We start from the raw sequence: 24,248 nt of genomic DNA, 5'->3' as shown, positions 1-24,248 counted from the left end.
ATAGTCTATGAAAAACCTATAAAATTGTAAATCAATTTGGAATGGTGACTGCTGCCATCTGATCCCTGGAAGGGTAAATTAGAGCAATCTTGACCTCGCTCTTCCTGTATTCGTGCTGATTAGTTCTGGATGTCTAAACTTGGATTAATAAAACCAATTGAGCTTGACTATTTGATGTCCCACTGAATGATAAACCAAACCCATTTCTAACACAGGCAAGAGATGGATACAGTATAGACAGATGAGATAGTAAGGAAACACCATGACTTGCTGTCTGCTGAGGCATGCTGTGTGTCTAAGCATGATAGTGACTGGACAGGACTCTGAGTAGGGCAGGACTAGAGGATCACACCCACTGGGAATGCAAGTTTAAAACTTTTGGGGTGGGGAGGAAGGGAGACACCTATAGTTCTGGCAGATTCAGACTCCAGTAAGCCTTCAGTTCCCCTTGTTACCAGGCTCTTGAATGACATTATCCAGTCCCACCCCTCTCCTGGCATTACCACATCTCTATGGGACACTACACATCTCAACCTACAATAGGTGACTTAGATCACAGCAACCAGGTTGCACGGCATGCTGGGAGGTGTCGTTGGTGCCACTATGCAGTAGACTGTAGAAATCTCGTCAACCACCACTGTGTTACGCACATTGTATGCTTCTGGCATAACACAAGACATCTTGTTCGTCTGGTAACACAGCCCCGCAGCCCTACAATAAACACACAATGAATTAGCCCAACTCCCGGACATCTTCCCACTGCAGAGCTTCTCTGGGGTTTCCCCTTTTAGTATTAAACAAACTGTTTACATGTTCAGAGCCATGTAAAATAAACTGCAACCCCTAGGAGGAGGCTCAGTGCACATGAAGGAGTGGGGACTGGGAGCACTGCTGAGCTTCTCCCCATCCTGTGTCTTCCTCAGACATAAGTCTCAGACAGGCAGGCAGTGGCCCACTTGCCCCTGCACTTACACAAGTGTCTGTGTAATGTTCTTGGGGTCTATGGAACTCTCTGGGCCTCATGCCTACATGAGGGAGATATCGGTTATTCTGGGCAGGACTCTTGTCTCAGTCCCTCTTGTTGAAGCTGTTCCACTTGGTGTGATACTTAAATATTCTTTGCAGCAAGGACCAGAAGCCAGGCTATCGAGTTGCTCTCTCATTCTCTGTCCCAACAACAATTCACATATTCTATGCCAAGTGGAACAGCTTCAACAAGAGAGAGTCCGAGAAATGCCATCCTGGCTTGCCCTAACCACTTGGCTCTCAGCTGGGAGCAGGGAGACCTGTCTTTAAGCCTCTGCTGCAGTACTGGGATTTTAACTGTCTCATCCCAGATGAATAAAGGAAGTGGTTTTGGCACCCCCACCTCCTTGGGTTTTGTGAATCTAGCCCTTCATTTTCTTGGCTTCTGTTAAAAACACCCAAAACAAAACATTTCAGTTTGGGTCAAAAGAAAACAATTTGTTCTGACTTTATTCATTGACAATTCCATGGTGTCAGTTTGATCCAAACCAATTCCCTCCCCTCCCAACTTGCCAGTCAAACTGAAAACAATTTTTCACACCTCTCTACTCAGAAGTCAAACACCAGATGATTCAGTGCTGGGAGGGCCTCATAATGCTCCTGCAGGGAACATGTGATGATAATTAGCATCGTGTGGTCCGAAAGGGAAAGAGCGAGATTTGGGGCGGTTTATTTACCAAAATGTACGGATTCAGAGGACTGGCTGAATAAAGGAAATACAAAGCTTTTCTTCTCGCCAGAGTGAGTCCAACCATGCCAGTAGAGTTTGATGCTCCCGTGAAGCAAATTAAGGAGCTGTAGTCCTGCTCCCACTTGCCACATCACAATTGGTACACAGTGTCCTCATTGGGAGCTTTAGCAAAAAGGCCAAGGACTGAAGAGACCACAGAAACTGACTGCATCTCTTGCAACAAGGTGCAAAGCAGTCTTGTTAGGGAGCAAGGAGGGGAAATTTGAAGCGTACCCTCTCTGTAGATAAATGGTGGACTTCATTGTGCTGTCAGTCCAGCACTTCTCACTAGCACAACACCCACTTCATCCATCCAAACAAACAAACAAACAAACTGGCTCTCAGGATGGAAAAGGCCCTGCACACCAAAGTCTTCAGTTGCCCTTTGGCACTTTGAGATACACTCTATCAAGCTAGTGAAGAGACTTACATTTACAGCTTCTGTTGCAGTGGGGTTTAAAATTATTTCACATTCTCGGCAGAGCATTTTTCCACACAGGAACTCATTTCAGTAGAGCCATCGAGCTAGAAAACAGTAAGATTTGAGGGGGCCTGTGCAAACCCCTCTCTCCAGCGCCTGTTTTCTTCACTGATGCTCCCATCTCTCAGCCTCCACTCTGATTTTTCCCCTTCACACATAGGAGAGCTCAGCTGCTTAGTTCTGAACCACTTCCCATTAGCACAAAGAAAGAGCTTGAAGTGGTTAATAATACCCAGCCAGGCTGGTGCCTCAGTAACAACAGACATCAGAGTGGCTGAGATGGGGTCTGAATGGGCCACTTCACATGCTCTCCAATCACTGCTTGCTGCAGTGGTTATTAAAGTAGCTGGACACATTAGCAGGGTTGTGATCCTTACGCTGGGGTTCTGGCACTCAGCTGCCACTTGTCCAGTCCAGGCTTCTGAAGCGCAAATGAACACACTGGCTGTTACCGGGGGAGGTCAGTCTTTGCTGCGTCGGAAATCTGGGCAGATTTTCCCTCTATGAAGCTCATCTGGTCTACAGATTCCCCTCAGCTCCAATGTGGTTCTTCCCTAAACAGAGAACACTTTGTGCTTGCCCTTTGTGGAAAGGGATTTTAGGAAAGAGTGTGTATGGGGACAATGGAGGACAAGGGTGGTTAATAAGACAACATTAAGGAACACACAAAATACAGCAGGACACACTTGGGCAGTCTATTTGGACTCCTGTGGCCAAGGGCAGTTGGCGATTTGCCATTCCTTGACCATTTTTCGCTTTGGTTGCAAAGCTGAACTGGATCATTAGGGTTTAATAAGGAATAGCCCATACCAGGTTTCTGGCTGCACAGGTGTTACATAAAATATACTCCTTCCTCATCTACAAGGTTGGCCCTTCCCTTGGCATTTTGAAAAGACCTGGTTCGGTTCAGGGCTGTGTATGGTGATAGCTGCCAACATCTGAAATCTGTTTGTGGTAGAAATTGGGACCTCTGTAGCCTTTCCCCTTCCCCTCCCCCCACTATATGTCCCATATTTTTCACATTTCTTTCTCTCCCAAAAGCACTATCTTTCAGATGTGGATTTTCATGAAGAGGCACAAGCTAAGCAAAGTTGCAAGCTGAGGTTCTGGAAGCATCAAGGTACAAACACTACACACCAGCCTCTGTCACCATCTGCTTTGCTAGGAAGAAGAGGTGTACAGTACAGCCATCTAGCCTACTGGCTCAAATTCATTGCAAGCATTCTTCACATTTGGAAACACCTGCTAGCCAGAATAAATTGAAACACCATTTATGATTCTATTCCCCTCAACTCTCCATTGCAGTGAACAAATTTCTATATCCATTTGCCTCCATGCAGCATAATTCTTGGCACAACCGGGTGTTCTGTGGGGTTCTTCTCTCACTCTGGATCACCAGGTTTTAGAAAACTGCCAGAGGTAAAGTACCAGAATAAACTGTCAAATGGTCTAGTGCACTATGGCAGGCAGTGAGATACCAGTCTAGCTGGGCCAGGAGTTTGATCTGGTTTGGCACTTTCTTGTGCATCCACAGAATGGATCATGAAATTCACAATCTCTCAAGAGACTTTGTTCTTGTTGGAATAAAATGTGCACAGGTGCAGCTCTTGGACAACAAGCTGAGAGAGGAGACCAGAATGAGAGTTAGAGCCAATACCTCCCCACTTCTGCCTAGATATTATACTTTTGAAGAGCTGGAATTGTAAGTAGAATCAGTATCTGCAAAAATTTACAGCAAAGGATGAGTCACTCAACTTTATTAAGCTGTAATGACTGTTTTGATTGCTCTAAGATTATAGGGCTGATTCCACTGTATTTACCAGATTGCTTTAAAACAATATCAATAATTTCACCATTAGACCTGCTGATTTTCTCCTTGTTCAACACTTGGCCCGTAATCCAGACTCTTTGTGTCTCTGTGCTGGCTTCTGGAAAACAGGATGGCACCATGCCACAGCCCAGGAAACAGCATCATCTGGGAGAGAATAACTACAGGAGACCAAATTTGGCTTTGCAAAACGATGGCTACCTCAGTCTTGCAGAATGTGTGTGCTTCGCTTGTACATATAAAACAGTTTCAAACTGCTCTGCAGCTTATTGGGTGGGTTTTCCCTTGGGGGATGGGGAGCAATGCATGCAGACCTCAGAGTTAACCAGAAAATATGTGACAGTCTGTGTCCAAGCAGTTACAGAGGTTCCTAGTCAGGCGCAAGAGGTTTTGTGGATGTTTGAGCTGTACTAGAACAACTACTATGTATGCCTCAGAAATCTTAAGGGGAGAGGGTGTTGCCTTTATTCCCCCCTTCGTCCTTTCCTCCCACAGGGACAGGAGAATCTTTTGTCCCCCAGTATTAAGTTATTGTAGATTTGCACCATTTTTTGTGGCTACAGACTTATTTGTTTGATTTCAAACCTTGATCTATTGAGGTCAAAGTCAATGACCCTCAGCCTTCATGTCACATCAAAGACTAGGATCCAGCCTGCAGCTGCTTTGGGTGCTGAAGCTTCAAAAGACAGCTCTGCTCCATGCAGAAAAGGGTTCGGTTGCTTCCAGCACTTTCTTGTTTCTAAGAGGATTCTCCTATAGATTTCCAGCGAATGCTGGCCCAAAGATCACTTCAGCAATGCAGTTACAGGGGAGGGGGAAGAGAGACTGGAGACACTGCAAACCAGTCATCTGTAACGTGCATTGGTGAACTAGTACAGGGCGTGGAGTCCCAAAAGGCACAGAGGGTGACACATCCGAGGCTTTCAGGACCCCAGGACTTTAAAAATGCATTTTGAAACAAGGGCAACAAACCACAGCCCGTGTGTAAGAACATTATCTCAAGGGGTGAAAACTCTTGACCTGTCCACCCAACCCATCTGCAGCACCAAACAGGTGGTGAGGAGCATTGTACAGGTACAGGCGGTTTGAGTTCCATTGGAGTATTGTGACCTTGGCTACTGCAGGAGGCAGGACAGCAGGTTTGATGGGCTAAAGATCTGAGTTATGCTCTCCAGTCTCCTTTGAGTCCAGAGGTTCCACATCAAAACACGAACTTACATTTCTAAAGATCTCCCCTAACATGGATCACGGAATCTGGTTAAACAGCTGAGTGTATGATCACATAGGCCACCAAGGCTGGCATATAGGGATTTCGGTCCTTGTGAGGGTGTTCCTGCCTCATGTACCCAATTGCAATGTAGCCCCAACATTTACAGATTGGAAAGCTAAGGGAGGTTGCTCTCATCAGGATTTGAGACAGCACCTAATCACATCCAGGTTGTCTGGTTTGACTACAAGCCGATTGTAGGGCTTGTGGGCTTTTATTTTGGGGGAGGGGACTCGTTTAATAGCTTTTCTTGCTACACCTGCTTCTCCTTTTCATCTTGCACATTGGAGTTCTATGTTCTGTAGCAATGCTGTTCTGTTAAATTATACAGTGCATTTATTGCGCTATAAGTTGATGAGATGGCCTAGCTTAAATATAGCTCTGCTAATGTAGAGAGAGAGGGACCAATGTGACTCTGGGAGTTGTTCTGTTTTAGGCTGTCTGCTGAGTACATACATGTCATTGTCCATTTAACTTAATCCAGGAAGCATCACAGTATAAAATGGAGATAAAGAACTAAGAGCAAACTTCAAGCAACTCCTGCCTTGCAGCAGCAACACAGTGGCAGGTGCCTTTTGTCCATTCCACCTGCCTCTGCATCTCCATCAACCAAGCCTTTTCAAACAGCTATTTGAGTATTACATCCCTATTTGCAAGTGAAGTGCCTAAATCCTAATACGGGCTGAGCACCTGCCACTCTATCAGGCCCATTCATTGGAAAGGACTCAAACTCCTCCAGATTTGGGGGTGATGTACCACGGTGCCAGTGAACCAAGGGTAGGAAGGACCATAATGTTTTTGGAGCCTCAAGAAAGATGAACAGCCTCCCAGGGAGGAGCGGTCTAGTGTCACTGTGTTACTTTCCTAGGTACTGGCTATTTAGATCACTAAAACAGCAGTTAAACTGAAAACATCTCAAGGTACCATGGAAATTACAGACAGAAAAGATCTAAAACTATAGTCCCCTTTACCATCCCACAAATAGTACTGCAGGATTATGTTGTATAGATTACGCTATTTTGTTTTTGTCACATGTAGATATAGACCTATAGATAGAAATAATAGTAGTTCATGAGGATGTGAGAAAAAGTCCGGTCAATCTTCTAGGGTGGGTCTGAACTGGGGGAGATGGCATTTAAATGAAACAATAGCCCTGAATAATGCATCTGAGAAGGGGAGCTAAGATAGAACATTTTAGACATTAGCACAATGGGGTTCTGGCCCATAACTGAGGACCCCAAGAGCTTCAGTAACACAAATACCAAGCAAACATTCCTGCCTTGGAGCAGCAGGAGGGGCAACGCCTTTTTGATCAGGACTCTGGACAATAGAGGCTCCGAGTCTATAACAGAAGAGGTATTTTTCACTCCTGGCTAGAAGAGGAGACCAATGTGGGGGAGAAAAGGAGAGAGGAATTTTCCCAGCAGAGAATCAGAGTGTAGGAATTCTTTTCTTGGAATTAAATGAGAAGTTGATGCGGGAAAATCCCAAAGTGAAAAGACAAAAGATTCCAGGCAGCTGCAGCAATTCCTTCTAACAATGCCTTGGAATCGTGTAAACAGGGTTATTAATAGATATCTAAGTGTCAAGTGACCCTGGAAGGCTGCTTCCTCCCATTCTTCTGGGGTTTAAATTAAAGGCAGTGAAGTCCTGGCTGAAGAAACCCTTCTTTGCTCCTATTTTGTTTTTCTCTCCCCCTTCACTGCATTTCCTGTCAAGACTTGAGGTCAGAAAAGGCGGAAATTTCTTTGCGATTGCTGAAACGCTGACTGAGAAATAGGGCTCTCAGAGGCTGGGAGCCAGTGCATTCCAGTATGTATCAGTGTGTGCGGGGGGGAGGGGAGGGAGGGGGAGGAGAAAATGCACAGTGTGAGGGTTTGTGTGTGTATGAGTATTTTTAACTAGCCCATCATAAGTCGGGATTTTCAGGTCTCTCCTCCACGGCGGTCTTCTCTCCTGAGCCTCCGGTTTCACTCCGTCTCCCTCTCTCCTCCTCCTACTGCCTCCACCCCCCCTCTCTCAGCTCTCGTCCATCTTCTGCCTCTCTCTCCGTCTCTCTCTCTCTCTTTCTTTTCTCCCCCTCCCCATGCTTCATGGGGATCATGGACCCCAAATGGCCACTTGTTCCCCTTGCTCCCGCGCGGTGGCCCGGCTGAGTGGCGCAGAAGTCAGCCAAGCTCCACGGCAGGAGGCAATAGCGCCACCCAGAGGGAACAGCCAATGTTTCAGCATTACAGTCACAGACATAGGGCTACTATATATATATATATATGACTAGACAATTAGCCCGTCATAAGACGGGATTTTCAGGTCTCTTCTCCACATCGGTCTTCTCTCCTGAGCCTCCGGTCTCTCGTTCTGTCTCTCTCTCTCTCTCCTTCTCCTACTCCTCCCCACCCCTGTCTCTCAGCTCTCCTCCCCCTCTTGCCTCTCACTTGGGAGACCAAAGAGTCCAAATGGCCTCTTGGGCTCCATGCTCCCTGTGCTGCATGGGGAGGGCGGAGCCCAAACAGCCGCTTGTGCCACTTGCTCCCATGCAGCAGCCTGGCTGAGCAGCGCAGAAGTCAGCCGAGCGCTATGGCGGGAGGCGAACGGGGGCAGGGCTGTGACATTTATGGCCAGGGGGCAGGGCCTGGAGCTGCTGTCACAGCGCATGTCACCGCCCCGCCCCCCCTTCCTCTCCCGCCGTGGCACTCGGCTGACTTCTGCGCCGCTCAGGTGGGCTGCCACGGACGAGCAAGCGGCCGTGTGGGCCCCACACTCCCCATGCAGCATGGGCCGTCAGCATTTCAGAAACAGCACTGCCCAGAGGGAACAGCCAGCATTTCAGAAACAGCGCTGCCCAGAGGGAACAGCCAGCATTTCGGTGTTACAGACTCTCAGACACTGGGCTACTATATATATATGACTAGCCAATTAGCCCATCATAAGATGGGATTTTCAGGTCTTCTCTCCTGAGCGCTCTCTCTCTCGCTCTCCTACTGCCTACCCTCCTCTCTCTCAGCTTTCCTCCGCCTCCTGCCTCTCTCTCCATCTCTTTCTTTCTCTTCTCCCCCTCCTGCCTCTCACTCTCCCTTTCTCTTCTCCTTCTCCTCTTCCAGCCTCTCTCTTGCCCCGCTCCCCTTCCCCTTCCCAAAAGGCTGCTTGTCGCCACTTGCTCCCCTGCCGGGGCCCAGCTGAGTGCCACTCAGTTGGGAGCGGCGCAGCACGCCACAGCGCACCAGGCAGGGAGGGGAAGGGGGCGGGGTTTGCCAGAAGGGGGATGGAAAGCAGAGCTGGGGAGGACTGGGGGCTGTGGGGCTGGAGGGGAGAATGGGGGGGCCGGAGGAATGGAGGAGGGAAGCAGTGCTGGCGGGGGGAGGTGTGTCCGGGGGGCCCTGCGGCCGCTTGCCGCCATGGAGCGAGGGGAAGGGGGGGCGGGGCGCTGACATACACGGCCAGGGGGCGTGGCCGTGTACGTCGGTGTTACAGACACTGGGCTACTATATATATGATTAGAGCTACATTGACTCATTGAGATTACCAATGAAACCAAATCCAGCAGAGATGGCTCAAAGATGTTGCATTTTTAGATTAGTTTTGCAAGTCACAGGGACGTTGCAAGTAAAAGGCAGGACTGGAAAGGACTCTTTTGTTTATGAATGGACAGCCTATGGGAACATAGGCTGTCTCATACTTTCCAACTTTCCTTAGCTCTTCTTCTTAAAGCAAACTCATGTTTCCTTCAAATAGTTCTTATGCTCTGCTTCTAGAATGGCAGAGGGGCTGGGGCATAAAGTGAAAACCCAGGATTTACACATGATCCTACCAAATGTACGTATAAAACACAATAGGCACTAAATTGCAACAGCAGAGCGAACATAGCAAAGGATTTTAACTCACACCAGCAACACAGTCAAAGCCTTAAGAGCATGCAAAATACAATTACTTCCACCCATAGTTGTCTTCTTTCCGGGAGTCATCTCGGCCCACTGCACATACCTCCCAGTGTTTTTAGTAGATGGAAGGGTCTTCCCCTTCTCCAACATCTGAGGTACAACTCCTCCCACCCCACTGCTTACCATGCACCAGACACATCAGCCCCTCCTTTCACTTCAAAGAGGTATGCAGGGTATAACCTACCCTTATGAGTCTCAGGCCTGCCTCTCAGTTATAGAACCTAGGGCAAAGGGCAAGTGAAAAAGAGAAAGCTCTTTTCTCCTGGCTTCTCATGCTAATCTCTTGGCTCATCTGCCCCTCTACAGAAGCTAATAGAATCTCTCAGCAACGTCTTCACATGTAAGGTCTTGACTAGTGTACCATGTGTCCCCTCTGGAGTGGCTGGAATATTTTAGACAAGAAATCATGTTAAAACATTCTGTTTCCAAAGCCAATACGTTTCATGGTGATGTCTCAGATTCACAGTTTTTGTCAGGAAGCTGGGGGGGGGGATGGAGACACTCATTTTATTGCTTAGTGGTTAGGACACAGATCTGTTGCAGAGAGATCAGAGGATGAAAAACTCTGCTGTGATCAATTCCAAACAGAGATGTGTACCACCGTCTCGCAACTTAGCCTGATGGCCTAGCCACTAGACTGCCTCTCCCCCACCCCCAGCATCTATCCCTAATTTCCCAAATTGAAAAGTTTAAGTTTAATTGCACGCAGTCCAGTTTAACACCAGTGTTCAAAAGGTGTTGGTGTTCCAATGCCAAACAAAATCAAGTCCATGGGGTAGGTCTGGCCACCTCTCTCCTCTCTTCCAGCTGGAATGTCAGCCCTGCTTCTGTGTACATGTCCATACATCTCCACTGACTGCAGCTCAGAGTAAGTGTTTTAATACCTTTACTGCTCAGAAAGACTATCCTGTAACTCAAAGGAATGGCCTTGGGGTTTATAGAGCTAAGAATTTGATTGCCAATAATCATAAAGTCCTAAATTCCACAACAAGGAGATTAGATAAAAAATGAGAATTCTGTGTAGGCAGAGAGAGTTTACAAGTAGGCGAAAGCCAGACAAGACAAACAGCATGAGGAAACCAAAAGGTAAGACATTTACAGCTGAAAAAAAACCCTTTAAAAGAAGCTGTTAGTTAACCTGTGGAACTCATTGCTACAGATATCACCAAAGGCAAGAGTTTAGCAGTGTTCAAAAGATGATTTAGACATTGACATGGATAAGGAGAACATGCCTGGTTACTGTAAGTAGGATAAAACATAAGGGATATAATCCCATAAACTAACCACTGACTTCCTACTCTAGCATTGGGTCTATTTCTCTGAAGCCTATGTTACACCACTAGCCTGCTCCAGTATGGCAACTGGACACTGCGTGGGTGGGGTAGTAAAGGGAAGGAAGGTTTAATCACAGGAGAGGGAAAGGACTGAATGAGACTGAATTTTTTGAGAAGTGATTGGGAAAATGCTGCTCAGAATCCTTTGCTTGGCACACGTCCTGTACTGGGGATGGAAGCTGGGAAAGGTGGGGGAGCAAGCAGGCAAGGAGAGATTGCAGCTGAGCTTGGATCATTACCAAGATGACCTGTGGTCAGGGACAATCACAGAAAGCAGCATGAGACAACCCGCCTACCTTCCGTGTTAAGTGTGAAAGAAGCCAGAGGAACATTCTCCATGCTCAACAAAAAAAGCAGAAAAAAGCTGGGGAAGTGTGGGGTTTCCAAAGATTGTATTATAAAATAGTGTTACTTGCAGCAACGAATAACAGGAGCAGAGTCTCACTGATGGCACTCTTCCAGCAAACTGTTATGAACACACTACTTCTATCCACAGCTAATTACACCATGTCCAGATGCCAAGGGGAGATGGCCAATGCACCAGGAAACTCACAGAAACATATGCTGCCATATGGAGGAGACAGTCTACACGGGTACCACTTCTCCAGGAGAACAAGGCCTCTCCACCAATCATAATCTATTACTGTCAATACAGCAAGTTCTTAGGAGATTATGAAGTCTGAGGGGAAAACAGAAGAGGGAGGGGAAATGTGAAGTATTTTAGTCTGATTTCTGGCATCAGAACATTAGAAAAGTGAAGAAAAGATCAGGAAATGCTACAGATGAGATGAAAAGAATTAGGCTGTATGCGGAGCCCTAGCACAATGCAGATGCACAACTTAGGCCCCCTTAAAAATAAAATGACCAGTCTGTCAAGAAAAAGTGTGCCCAACTATTTACTTGGTTTCCTGCAGCAGTTAATTCCATGGATTAATCATACACTGCTGAATGGAGTATTTTGATTTCATTTGTTTGCTTCTACCTTTCAATTTTTTACTATGTACTTATGGGTCACATCATGGGCTCAACTACAAAAAGTCCCTATTGGTTGGTACCTCAGCACACACTGCTAACCTCTCTCACTTCTAGGCTAAACTGTGCTACATTTTCAGTCTCTGAGGGCACGTCTACACAGTGGGGCTAAAGTCAAATTAAGCAATACAACTTCAGCTATGTCAACTCCATAGCTGAAGTTGAAATAGCTTAATTCGGCTTGTGGCGCTGGCTATACCGCAGGAATTCGAAGGAAGAACACTCTTCCTTTGACTTCCCTTATTCCTTGTGAAATTAGGGTTACTATGAGTTGGAGTAAGAAGTCCTCCAGCTTGACATTATTTCGAAATAATGGCCTGCAGTGTAGACATGCATTAGGTTATTTTGGAATAACAACAGTTATTGCGAAATAATGCTGCTGTGTATACATACCCTGACTGAATGGAGATTCCACCAGACCTTTAGTCACTAATCCATCTTCAAATGCTCTTGCAACTTTAGGTGCTGGTCACCATAACTCAAGATAGCACCCAGTGGTCAGACTGTCAGTTACCTTAATTGATATTCTAACATTAATTGATATTTACACTATCATAAATGAGGTCAGAATCCACCCTAAAGAATTCGTCTCCACATTATTTACATCCTGCTGGAAAGGGTCCAGTGCCAGGAGTCCAAATCACAGGATTTTGACCACTACATAACCCTTGCATCACAGCATCATCATTAGAGATGGAGAAAAACAGCCCATTATCTTGTGGCACAAATCAGATGTGACATCACAAAATAGATTATATTTTTAGGGAGACTCAAAGCAAGGGGACTACTCCTGGCTCAACTTAGACATGCCAAACAATGAAAACTGCCTATATTATAGTCTGGGTTTGTAGTTACATAGATTGTGGGAAAAAAAAGTAGAAAACTATTTAACGTTCATCAGGAATTTCAACTGTACAAGAGAACTAGGCACCTTTTAGCTGGCTCAGAAAGTTTGGTAATTGAATGCTGAGTTTTTTACCTCTCGGTCATGGACTCCAATCCAGCCTAGCTCATTAGTGACTTGACAGTGTTACCACTCTAACAGCTTGTCTACACACAATACTTAACATACCACAGGCCGCCTTCATCTCTCTGAACTCCAGACCTTATAGCCCTCCTCACCCTCCTCAGGGTTACAGTCCTATGGGAGAATCTTTAGAATGTGATATTGGGCATGTGGGCTCATCAGTCTTTCATGGGGTTGCTGGCATTCGAGTCTGTTGCCCTGCACCAGGCAAAGTGGATGGGAGGTGCTACCAGATCAGAATGGTATCACTTTGAAGCCACTTTGCTCTGACAAATAAAAATTACAAGACTCAACACAACAACGAATCAGGCTCCATCTGAGCGTTAGGTATGTCTGTGACAAACCCAGGTGTGACTGCCGCTCATGCAGACATGCTAAAGGTAACTTTGATCTCACTAATTTGGGTACTGGGTTAGTGAAGCTGCAGCATCAGGGGCTTCTGTGCAGGTGTAACCTTCACACCTGCTGGATGTGGTTCACCATGGAGTGGCCCTTAGATCACTTACAGAGAGAGAATGAGTTTGCTCTGCAGCCTAAGCTGGGAGCCAGCTGCCTTTTAGCTCAAGTGGTAGCAGCCCGTGCACTAAACTCCAGAGGTTCTAGGTTCAGTTCCACCTGTCAGCATTACACAGGCTCCACAGTCACCCTGGGTAATTATTCACACATTGATGCAACTTCGCTGCTCCTTGTGACTCAATTAGCTTGAGCTCAGCTCTGTATATGCAGGATCTGCAGTCACATCTTGTGATTACAGGTAGACATACCCTGTGTCTCCATGCCAAGGCTCAGGATCTGCTGCTTATCACAGTACAATTACTCCTTTGGCTCAGATGGTAAGGGCTTTTGCTTTCTATGCTAAAGATCCCTGAGTTCTCACCCACTGATGGCCTCGTATGTATGCAAGCAGTCAGATACCACAGTTACAGGAAATCAACAGCCTTATAGAAGACTAAGGGGGGGGGGCGCATAGAGTTGCATCATACAATACGTTTATTTGATGACCTTTTAATTAATTAATTCCCCCTCTCCCCCCCATTTTTCACCCTCCCATCCTATAGCATCCTTCTCAGTTACAGGTCTGAAGAGAGAGAATGGATTAAGAACACTCACCGAGGAATTATAATCTGGAAAGAAGAAGTTGCTGGCAAGAGGCACTTAAATCAGTCAGCAACAGAAGACACGCTGAGTGAGGTCACGGCCTGGGCTACATGCTCCCGCTCTTACGCTTCCAGTTCAAACAACGGGACACGGCCAGAGAGAACAAGTGTCAGGCACGAGCCAGGTACATTTGCTGACATAGCAGCACAGAGAGCTGACTGTGAACAGAGAAGGGGTCAGCTGAGAGGAACAGCCAGGGGAGCTGGCACTCTAAGGTACAAGTGACTTGGCAAGCATGTGACAAATGAGCTGTTATGCTGTTAAACCATGGAGACTAGGCTGGACTTTGTTTATGAAAAGCAACTTCGCACAGCATCCTAATTAGCCCTGGGGGGGCCTTCTAGAAGTAACTCATGAAAAAAGGGGGCCATTGATCAGACTAGGGTTGCCAGATGGTTTCAATAAAAATACCGGACACACTTGACATTACATCACAATCTACATTACATCTTATTTAGAAAATACCGGACATTTCTATTTTCTCAATTTGTTTCCTGAACAGAAAGCTCAAATACCGGACTGTCCGGTTCAAAACCAGTCACCTGGCAACCCTTGATCAGACTAAGCAGAGCAACCTTCAGGGATCCTGATACTGCGTGTGGAGTGGTAGTGCTCACTGTGACTCATCTGGCTTAAAAGAAAGTGGAAAGCAGTGGCCCAGTCAATTAGAGCAGAGGACTGGGAAGCAGGAGTCCAGGATCAAGTTACTCTACCTCGCTGTGCCTTAGTGGATCTACTTGTAAATGAAGAAGATGAGCCTTAGCTTATAAGGATCTTATCAGAGTTAATAGCTGCACTAGATCTTGGGGTTCTCAGATGAAACATGCTACACAGACACTAAGTACATGTATTATTCTGCGCTCTGTTCTCCCCTTGGAAGAGATTAGTGCATTTAAATTATAGGACCAATCCCCTATACATCCCCACATTTTGTTCATGAATGGACACACCATGAAGCCTGCTTCCTCAGTTCTTCTCACCTCACACTGAGGTGGGGGAGGGCACAAGGACCAGAAGGCCAGCATGATGCCGGCTCTCAGGCAGAAAACTCCTTTGAAGATGGTTCTGCTGATAACAGCCCATCTGGGCTCACTTTGAGGACAAGTGCTAAGGGAGGGCCAAGTTGACCTTATTGTGCTTTTTGAGTTCAGTCCATTCAGTGTTGATAGATTAGATGAAGCACTAAAGCCTGGGGGTGAAAGGCCACAGATTAGTTTAAGAAATTAAGAAATACTGAAGTGATAATCAGCAAATTGTCAAGCTGTGCAGGATACACAATCAATAGAGGTGCATGTGATAACCAGCATCAACAGCTGAGCCTGCAGCAACCTCTCTAAGGCTACATCTAGACTGCAAGCCTCTTTCGAAAAAGAGCGTCTAGACTGCAAGCAGTACTTGCGAAAAAGCAAGCCGCTTTTTCGAAAGAGAGCACCCAAGCAGTCTGGATGCTCTCTTTCAAAAAAGCCCTGTTTGCATTCAAGAACACCTTTTTTCGAAAGAGCACTTTCGAAAAAAGACGTTCTTCCTCGTGAAATGAGGAGTACCGCCATCAAAAGAAAAGCCGCATTCTTTCGATTTAATTTTGAAAGAACGCGGCTGTAGTCTAGACGCAGGTGAAGTTTTTTCGAAAAAAGGCTACTTTTTCCAAAAAAACCCTGCAGTCTAGACACAGCCTAAGAAATCAAAAAGGTAGCAGATGGGTTTCTTTGGATGCACTCCTGCACTTTCCAGCAAATCAAAGGATCAGTCTAACAGAGAATCACACTGGGCTATAGGTTTCCACTTTGGTGCTTGTTTCCTATCCACGATTCCCAGGTAGATACACTGGGTGTGATACTCAGCTGGTGTAAATTCTTTGAACTCAGGAGATCTATGCCAAACTTTCACCAGCTGACAGCCAGTGAGTTCAAGCCGCATTTACTGAGATGATCCCAAGTTTGAAAATAAGTAGCCCATTAGTTAACTTTTCCTCTTGCAAAAGTCTCAGATTGGTCCCCAATGGGACAAAGTGTCTGAGAGACAAAACACAATGACACTAGCAGTAGCTGGAGCACAAAAGCCCAGGACTGAATGGGCCATGGAGACTGAACTATCCTTTTTCCTCCTAAAGATCAATCCTTCTGGAAGGAATCAAATAGGGGCACGCATGAAAATTGTGCCAGTTCTATGGATAAACAGACCAACGGCTGTCAGTCCAGTTCCTGTCATGAGCACTAGAGGCATGTAAAGCAAATAAGAGGCAACAGTAAGAGAGGAACCTGTGCTCTCGGAGATACTGATGGGGCTGCTCAGGAACAGCCCATACAAGTCAATTTCTAATAATGAAAAATTCAGACCAATAAATAACTCAAAAGGCCACACTGAGTTTGGGTTTGATCTCAGTTCTCCAGCTCTGCAGCCTGCCCTTCTCTTCCATTTTTAAAGGACTGAGAATACAAAAGAGACTTTAAAAAAAAGTTTCTTCTTCTAGGGAGCAAACTTTCAGTTCTAATTCCTGTCTCCTCCATCACCCTCTCAGTGCACAGCTGTTAGAAAGTGCACATCTCCCTGCCAAAGGAACTCCAAGCCCATTGTGAACCTGGAGGATTTGTACAGTGGATTCTTAACAGAGAAAGAAAAAGCATAAGTACACCGTAAGGCTACGTCTACACTGCAGGCTTCTTGCACAAGAACTGTTTTGTGCAAGAGATCTTGTGCAAAAGGTCTTCCACAAGAGAGCATCCACACTGTTATGTGCTTTTGCATAAGAGCGTCCATGGCAGTATGGTCCCTCTCTTGCGCAAGAAAGCTCTGATAGCCATTGGGCTTTCTTGCACAAGAAACCTTTGTTGCCTGTCCACACTGCCTTCTTGTGGAAGAGCTCTTGCACAAGAGGGCTTATTCCTCATGGGGAGAGGGATAACTCTTGCAAAAGAAGCCCTGTTTTCCATCGCTTTACTGTAAATTTACTTGCGCAAGAACATGCATGCAGTGTAGATGCTCTGCAAGTTTTTGCGCAAGAGAAGATGTTCTTGCACAAAAAATGTGCAGTGTAGACATAGCCTAAGAGTAAAGCATGACCAACAATGGAGCTCACGTTGTATTTCCATATGTATATGTTATGTGCAGGTATTCCTGGATGTGGGGAGGACATGGTACAATTCATCGTTAGAGGCATGGATTTAAATCCTGATAGCAGCTGACTTTCACTTAGGATCCTAACAGAGCTTGTTAAAAAACAAAGTGGAAAAACGCTCCCCTTTTTAAAAATTCAAAAAATGTCAGCCTGCTCTAGAGTTGACAAATATAGAACCAAGATATTTGCCAGGAATTGTCCATATGTTTCCTGATTAGTCTTCAACATTTTAACCAAATTTGAAATGTTTCAAATAATAGCTGCTAGCACACATTAGCACACCAATAAAACTCTGTTGCACTAGGTCTTGCAGATTGGGATTTAGTTGCACTGGCTGCACTCTGATGGGGGGCCCAGGCCTGTAAAGACAGGAAATGCTGTGGGTTAGCATTGAGAGGCATTGACAAAGGTGGTGTGGGGCAGGACCAGAATAGCTAGGAAGTCCTGCAAATTAAGCATGCGGTGTAGCTGAAGAAGAAAGGGACACAAGAGGGGAGAGGAACCCAGGACTGGAATAGTAGAGCCTGGGAGCAGCATTGAGGAAAGTTTGAAGTTATCCCTTTACAACAGGGGTGGGGAACCTCAGACCTGGGGCCAGAAGTAGCCCCTGGCTTGCCTGGATCTAGCCTCTGAGGTTTGGGGCTTTCCCTCCCACAGCACTGGGAAGCCCAGGCTGGGGCTTTAGTCCCCCCACCATACCTGGAGCACACAAAATCTGCTAGCCTAGGCCCTCCAGGCTCTGGTGTGCAAGGCGAATGTGGAGAGTGTCTTTCTCCTCAGTCAGGGCCATTAGTGAGGGCTTTTGTTTGTTGCTTTTGCTTCTCACTTGTGCAGCCCCTGATCCAAATGGTCCCCCCACACACCCCGCTTTATAACATGCCAGGCTTCAACCAATTATGTCTCTTTTCAACAGCAGTTTCTTTCATGAGACTAAAAATGCAAGCAAAGGAGAAGTGAAGAACTTACAAGAATCTTGGCAAACCTGGTCAGAACTAAGTGGTGTGCTGTATCTGGGAAGGAGAGTTCAAAAGCTGACGGATACTTGGAAGGACACACATCTGGGAACCACACCATAAAGTTGGCCGTCTGCAACCTTCACCTGTGATAGATCTCAGCTCATCCCAGGCTTGCACTTTTGCTGAGCAAAACGCATAATGCCTTGTTAATAATGAATAGTTCTGTGTCTGCCTTACTTAACACTGGAGCTCTGAGCAGATCCACAGCACTTTATAAATTATCTAGCCCAGCTGATTCGTAGCCTACCGGGAGCGTTCCTGCAGCCAGCGTCTTGCTCAGCTGTAATGGAATCATACCATTAATGTGATTTCAATTAGGCATATATTACAGTGCACAGGTGCATGAACAGACAGTAACATTGGGAGCCTCCCCTGGCAACTCGTTGCCCTGGGAAAGGCCTTCCAAGTGGCAAACAGCAGAGGAAATAAACAAGCAAGTTGCCTCATTAAAGAAGAAGGGAAGAGGTGTCAAGATAGAATATGAATAATCTGATCCAGTGGGGGCTCCCCTTGCTGGTAGGGTTTTTTTTTTCTTCCAAATCTCCCATCTGTTGCATTGGTGGGGAGAGCCCTTTCTGCCACTTTTGGGGAGGCAAAAATTCACTCCACGCCTTTTATCAGTAACAATAGCATCACCAGAAAACAAACAGTATCCCTCACTATCCAGCCCTCATTGGAATGTCATTTTCCCTTTGCACTCTGGCTGAGCCTGTGCCAACTCATAGCAGCCGCACAGAAAGATACAGGGAGCTGCTGAATGCCCCAGAGTTAGACTCTCCGTCTGTGTGCCTGCAGCAGCACATGCCCACTGGCAACATTGTTCATACAAAAGAGAGGGGTGGGATTTTGTGCCAAGTGGAGTTTTTCAGGGGAAGGAGAGTCAGCTCCTCTTCTCCTCTAGCCATTCCCTGACCAATCAGGGCTCCCAAAGCAACACCAGTCTGCTGATCTGTGGAGTGGGGGTTCCACATGGCACATGTTCTCTTTCCAATTTACTGTAGGACAAGTTTTCCCTACAAACTGTGCCCTGGTAGTAAACACCAATAGTGACCTGGTGGGACACAGCACTAACCGTAGGGGCCCATGCGAGTGTAATTTCTACACACTCAATTTTTGGTCTCTACTGAGAGGATGCCAAATGAGTGCCAGTCCTGGCTGGAATTTTGTGACACGTGTCATAAGAACGGCCATGCTGGGTCAGACCAAAGGTTCAGCTAACCCAGTATCCTGTCTGCCAACCATAGCCAATACCAGATGCCCCAGAGGGAGGGAACACAACAGGTAATCCTCACGTGATCCCTCCCCTGTCACCCATTTCCAGACAAACAGAGGCTAGGGAAGAAGAGCTATGTCCTGAAGAGCTGCCAGTTTATTTTACACAGGGTGTACTACAGTAAGACTACCAATTACTGCTGACCTGACTCGGATTTAAAGTGGCAGCCCACTGATAAAAGGCTTTCATATCCACACGGCCTGCCAGTCTTGCCTTGATCACCCTGGCACTCCCCAACGCTCTCCTCAATAAACTCGTATAAATAGTGGAAGTGAAAACATGAATCAGGATGAATGCATGTGATGCTAACTTTGGCCTGAAAGAAACTTGCACTGATCCATGCAGGAATTCTCTCAGTCATTCAACAAGACAAATATCTTTCCCCTTCACCGATAGAATGAGGCCCAGCAGTCAAGTTTTCCTTCTCCCACACTCTGTACTTCTGTAGCGGCCATCGCCTTAGAGGACATCTCATGAACGGAACTAGGGATGTTAAAAGTGAGATGTGCTACAGCATGAATCGAGAAGCCATATCTTTTTAACTGAGGTTGCCTGTAACAAATTCCTGTCAGCCAAATGAGGTGCAAGGGGGACCTGTAACACATGCTCCCTGTTGGCATACACTTGCACTACGAATGTGGTTATGAACAGTCTTCAGCCTGGAATCTCCCAGCAATGCTCTGCTGTTTACACCAATCTTACAAAAAAAATGGTGCTTGACAGCCACTGAACATAGCTGTGGCTCACCTGGTTTAGTGCTATGGTGTTGACAGGCCAGTGAAGTTTATCTCACTTATGAGATGGTCCAGCATGACATAGCCTTGGCAAGCCAGGTATTTCTCAGATATTCGTCTTCTTGTTCCCATTTCCACCCCTCTGGAGCAGTGTTCTGAGCATGTGCAGAATTCTAAAGGCATCTCCAGAATGATTGCAATGCAAGTCATCTGCAGGAGGGCTAGGAAAACATGGTTGATTTTAACCTCCCCATTTGCTCACCCACATGGCTGTGTTCAGGCTTCCTATGCATGTGTGAAACCCCACAGAAATAAATAGTGAGAAGTGAAAGTTCGGTCAAAAAACCTGCAACTGATGTTTCTGCAATAAGTCTATTGTAGTTTGGCCACTACCAATGATCACAACAATAAAGGATAAACTTTAAGATGGAGCGTTATGAACAGATGGCCACTTAGTGTCATCTCTAACTGCTGTCTATTGACATATACTAGACCTTCTCACCAATGGCATTCTGGTGTTTCTTGTTTGGATCCAGGTAGGAAATGCTGCCTCTTTCATCCTGCACATCTTGCATTCCACAGGACCTTGCAAATCTTCAAGCCAGCTCTGATGTACCCAGTGCCTTTCCAGCGGGTGGAGGAGCAGGAGGACTATAGATGGTGGGTGCTGAGTGTACTGTGCCTCTCCAGTGCTCTCTGCTGGCTCTGGAGAAACATAATATACAAGAATCAGGGCTTCATGGAAATGCTTCCAGTTTCAGTGCTACCAAAAAGTTAAATATTGTAACTGGAAAATGTAGGCAAACTGTGCGCCCTTGAGGCGTGACAAGAAGCACAGGGAGAGAAGAGAGCACAAGCAAGATGGAAAATTCCACTGGCTCTGAACCTCTTAGTGCCTAACCTCAACAATTTTGCAGGCTCTTAATTGACTCTGCCGCCCCCCTGAATCTCAAGGCTCAAGCAAACCTGAGGTTGCAACCTCACTTCCAAAGCTGCTCGTGGAGGGAGACGGTTGGAATTGTCCAGCTGTTCCCAAAAATAAAGGGAAAGGACAGTTAAAAGGAAATCCAAGGGAATTTCACAAGGACTGGACTGGGGCAGGGGGCAACTGAAATGAAGAGGGAGAGGCACCCTCAGGGAAGTTTTCAAAGGAATGCTGGTTTTAATGGGAACTGGAGTGAAACAAGCTTGGGGGAGGGGGAGACTGTCTGTTATGCTCTATTGGGGGAGGCAGGGCAGCAGGGGAACTGAACCAAGGGAAGTTATAGTGGTGGCTGCACAGACTGTGCTCACAGATGGGATATTGTGAGGCTTGCAAGAGGCTGCCCATTAAGTACGTAAATAGCAATGATATCAGATTAAGAGCCAGAAAAAGTACCTCCTTTGCTGGGCTAGAATCCTGCAAATTGCCTGCAGAGCAGAGCCAGCATCTGCCACAAGGGAGTTTGGGAGCTGGGAGCCTGTCTGAATTTTGTTTAAAACTTTTCAAGGGAAGAGGCTTGAGAGTGGTTCTCAGGAAAATGAGAGTGATTATGCTAGTGTGCATGGCTACCGTATCCTCTTCAGTCCTGACCGCAGGCCTCTCTGCTCTCCCAGTCTCACCTCAGATTGGCTCTACAGTCCCGCTGCTATTTCAGTCCCACTCCTACCCCCATCCTCCTTGGGATGCTCAGCTAATGCATTTCAATCCAGTCCTGCAGTGCAGTCTCCTGCTTGTTCCAACCTTCAACTTCTGCAGAGGAGAAACTGCCAGTTTTGCCACATTGGGTTAATAGGCTCTATGGAGGATAACAACCAGCACGCGGGACAATTGTAATGGATCAGATCATTCCTCTGCAGATGTGACCGTCTCAAACGCTAAGCCCAAGGCTCTAGAGATGAAAAGCAAGTTCACTCACTCACTGGGCCCTCCCTGCCAACTGAACGTTTGGAGGTGCCTCTGATTCAGCAGCAGTAGGCTTGCGCCTTCTGTCGCTGATGGCTGGTGAACACAGATTATGCTCCAGGCACCATTATCCCATATGCAGCCGAAGGGGCGGGGGGAAGGGGGGGAACAAGACTGCACCGAGACTCCAGCCAGGCGTGCAGAGCATCACATCAGACAGTCATACCAGTAACAACAGACCCAAGTAGAATTTGGAAGGAATTAAGGCCCAAAACATTCTTAGGAATTTGCTGCAGATGCACAGGGGAATGAATCTCTTCCCGCCAGTTCCACTGAGTGAGCCAAGAGAGCCATTCCCCAAATCCCACCCTCTTTTCTTTTAACCCCAGAGTGCCCGCAGAGGCAGGCTGCACCCACATCATATTTCTTTTGGGAGCATCTTGACAAGGCAGAGGCCTGCTACAGAAAGGTTCAAGTTACAATTTAGGCGGACTACGATTGGGCCCACTATAATGGTGCCTACATTGCTCTGGGAGTTGGGAATGGGATAATGAGTCTGGCTTGAGCGCAGATGAGAAGGGTAACTGCAAAAAGGATCAAGTGTGGTTTTAGTCCAGGTCTCGGTGAATAGCCAATTTGATGCCAATTTTGCCCCTCTCCATTCTTTGTGGTTGGCTCAGCAGGGAGGCCAAAGGCTGGATGAGCTGAGTTTGAATTCCTCTCTCATCCCTAGAGCAGGTTTTTCCAGTGTATGCATGATGCTGACTGGCAAAAGACAGTGTGGGGAAGGCTTGCCCAGCTGTTGCCAAGGCCATATCTGCTTTAGGGTTAAATAGTTGAGTCCATCTCTTAACAGGAGTAAAACTCACGTAGAAACTCAGAACCCCAAGAAGCCCCACAAAGATGAAGAAGCATGTTGGGGAACAAGTGGAACATTCTCCTGAGAAAATGGTAGTCTCCCCTGAGCCTGGCACCTCACCCTAGTATCATGGGAGGCAGGAGAAACCTGGGCAAAATGATTTTGTAGGAACACATCAAGCCCTATCTGTTCCAGGAAACACCAGAACTGGCTCCGGTACCAACCAGCGATTCACCAGCAGCAACTTGCAACCTTGCAAAACACTAGCCTATTGGAGCTAGCTGATCAAGGTAAGCTCCCTGAGATCACAACAAAGGGTATGTTGAAGGTTAAGTCCAAAAGCTCTCAGTAACAAGTACGAATCTATTACCATGTGAGTGACTGAGAATGGTCATAGAGAGAACCAGGTATCACAATATTAGAAGTGAGAGGTGGAGCTGACATCACCCTTCTGCCTGTGACTAGCATAAGGTTCTTTCATAGGAAGACTAAGATTTGCATGTGAACACCCTTTATTTGAGAAAAAAAAATGTCTAACAAACCTTGATTAAAAAAAACAACAAATAGTCCTGTAGCACCTTAGGGTATATCTGTGTTGCACGGCTATTTCAGGATCCCGGAGATATCCTGAAATAACTACCCCGCGTCTACACAAACTGCTCATTATTTCAAAATATTTTTCAAAATAATGGGCGCACTATTTCACCATCCCTGTAAACCTCATTGCACAAGGGTTAAGAGATGGCTCAAAATAGTGTGTTATTTTGAAATTTGGTGCCAGGTGGACGTGCCAAATTTCAAAATAAGCTACTTTGAAATAAGATATGCAACTTGCATAGCGCAAATTGCGTATCTTATTTTGAGTTTAGGGTGCTGTGCCGACGCACCCTTAGAGACTAACAAAACATGTAGATGGTATCATGAGCTTTCGTGGACACAACCCGCTTCTTCAGGTGAATGGAGTTAAGGGGTCCAGGGTACATATAAATAGCAAAGAAGAGATTCAAGAGGAGGAAGATGCATTGATAGAGCTGGAAAATGTTGGCTGCTGGAATTTTGGGTTATTGCAGTCATGGTCAGAGCCATTTCAAACAGGGCAGGCTAAGCCGACAGTAACTCCTCACAAATCCTTTCCATAAACTCTCCTTGACCCAGGGATCCTTTTATAAAATGCCTAACAAGCTCATTGAGGCAACCTGCCCCACCTGGCTGATGTGCTAACAAACCTCAGGTGATCCTTTCTGTGTATCCATGGAGACCAGATCCATAAAAACTGCAACAAGTGACAGGAATTCCTTGTAATCACCCCTTGGCTTCTTGTTCTTCAGCTAGTGGCCTGTGCATATGCTGGCACTGATTAATCTGAAAGTGTATAAATGGATAACATAACAGTGCATGCCCAGTGTATTGTAGTGCCTAACTCCCATTGAACTCATGGGAGTTTAGAAGCCTAAATACCTTAGGGCTACAGAGACTACACACAAGTTTTGACAATTAATTCCCAGTGATCTGTGGTCAAACAGATGTTTGATTTCTCACATCTAC

The 24,248-nt window shown here is 46.3% G+C and overlaps 1 protein-coding gene across 4 annotated transcripts in view; it reads left to right on the top strand.

The window, feature by feature from the left end:
* The window catches only part of LOC142829163 (uncharacterized), a 45,849-nt gene that overhangs the window by 5,272 nt on the left and 16,329 nt on the right, over positions 1 to 24,248 (top strand). Inside the window, exons 1-5 of one of the 4 annotated variants that reach the window (XR_012903532.1) lie at positions 6,811 to 7,144; positions 10,078 to 10,138; positions 11,101 to 11,197; positions 13,722 to 14,036; positions 17,850 to 20,603. Coding sequence is in view for 1 of the 4 variants with exons in the window: in XM_075927533.1 (XP_075783648.1) it covers positions 11,101 to 11,197; positions 13,722 to 14,036; positions 22,899 to 22,993 (507 nt within the window). In the remaining 3 variants the exon portion in view is untranslated. Of the gene's footprint in view, positions 1 to 6,810; positions 7,145 to 10,077; positions 10,139 to 11,100; positions 11,198 to 13,721; positions 14,037 to 17,849; positions 20,604 to 22,898; positions 22,994 to 24,248 lie in introns of those variants that run through there. The other 3 variants (XM_075927533.1, XR_012903534.1, XR_012903533.1) reach the window with 3 other exon arrangements.

This window comes from Pelodiscus sinensis, chromosome 4 (genome assembly GCF_049634645.1).
Source record: "Pelodiscus sinensis isolate JC-2024 chromosome 4, ASM4963464v1, whole genome shotgun sequence".
Taxonomy (NCBI): Eukaryota; Metazoa; Chordata; order Testudines; family Trionychidae; genus Pelodiscus; species Pelodiscus sinensis.
The sequence above is the reverse complement of the archived record's forward strand: the minus strand, read 5'-3'. Positions and strand labels throughout refer to the sequence as shown.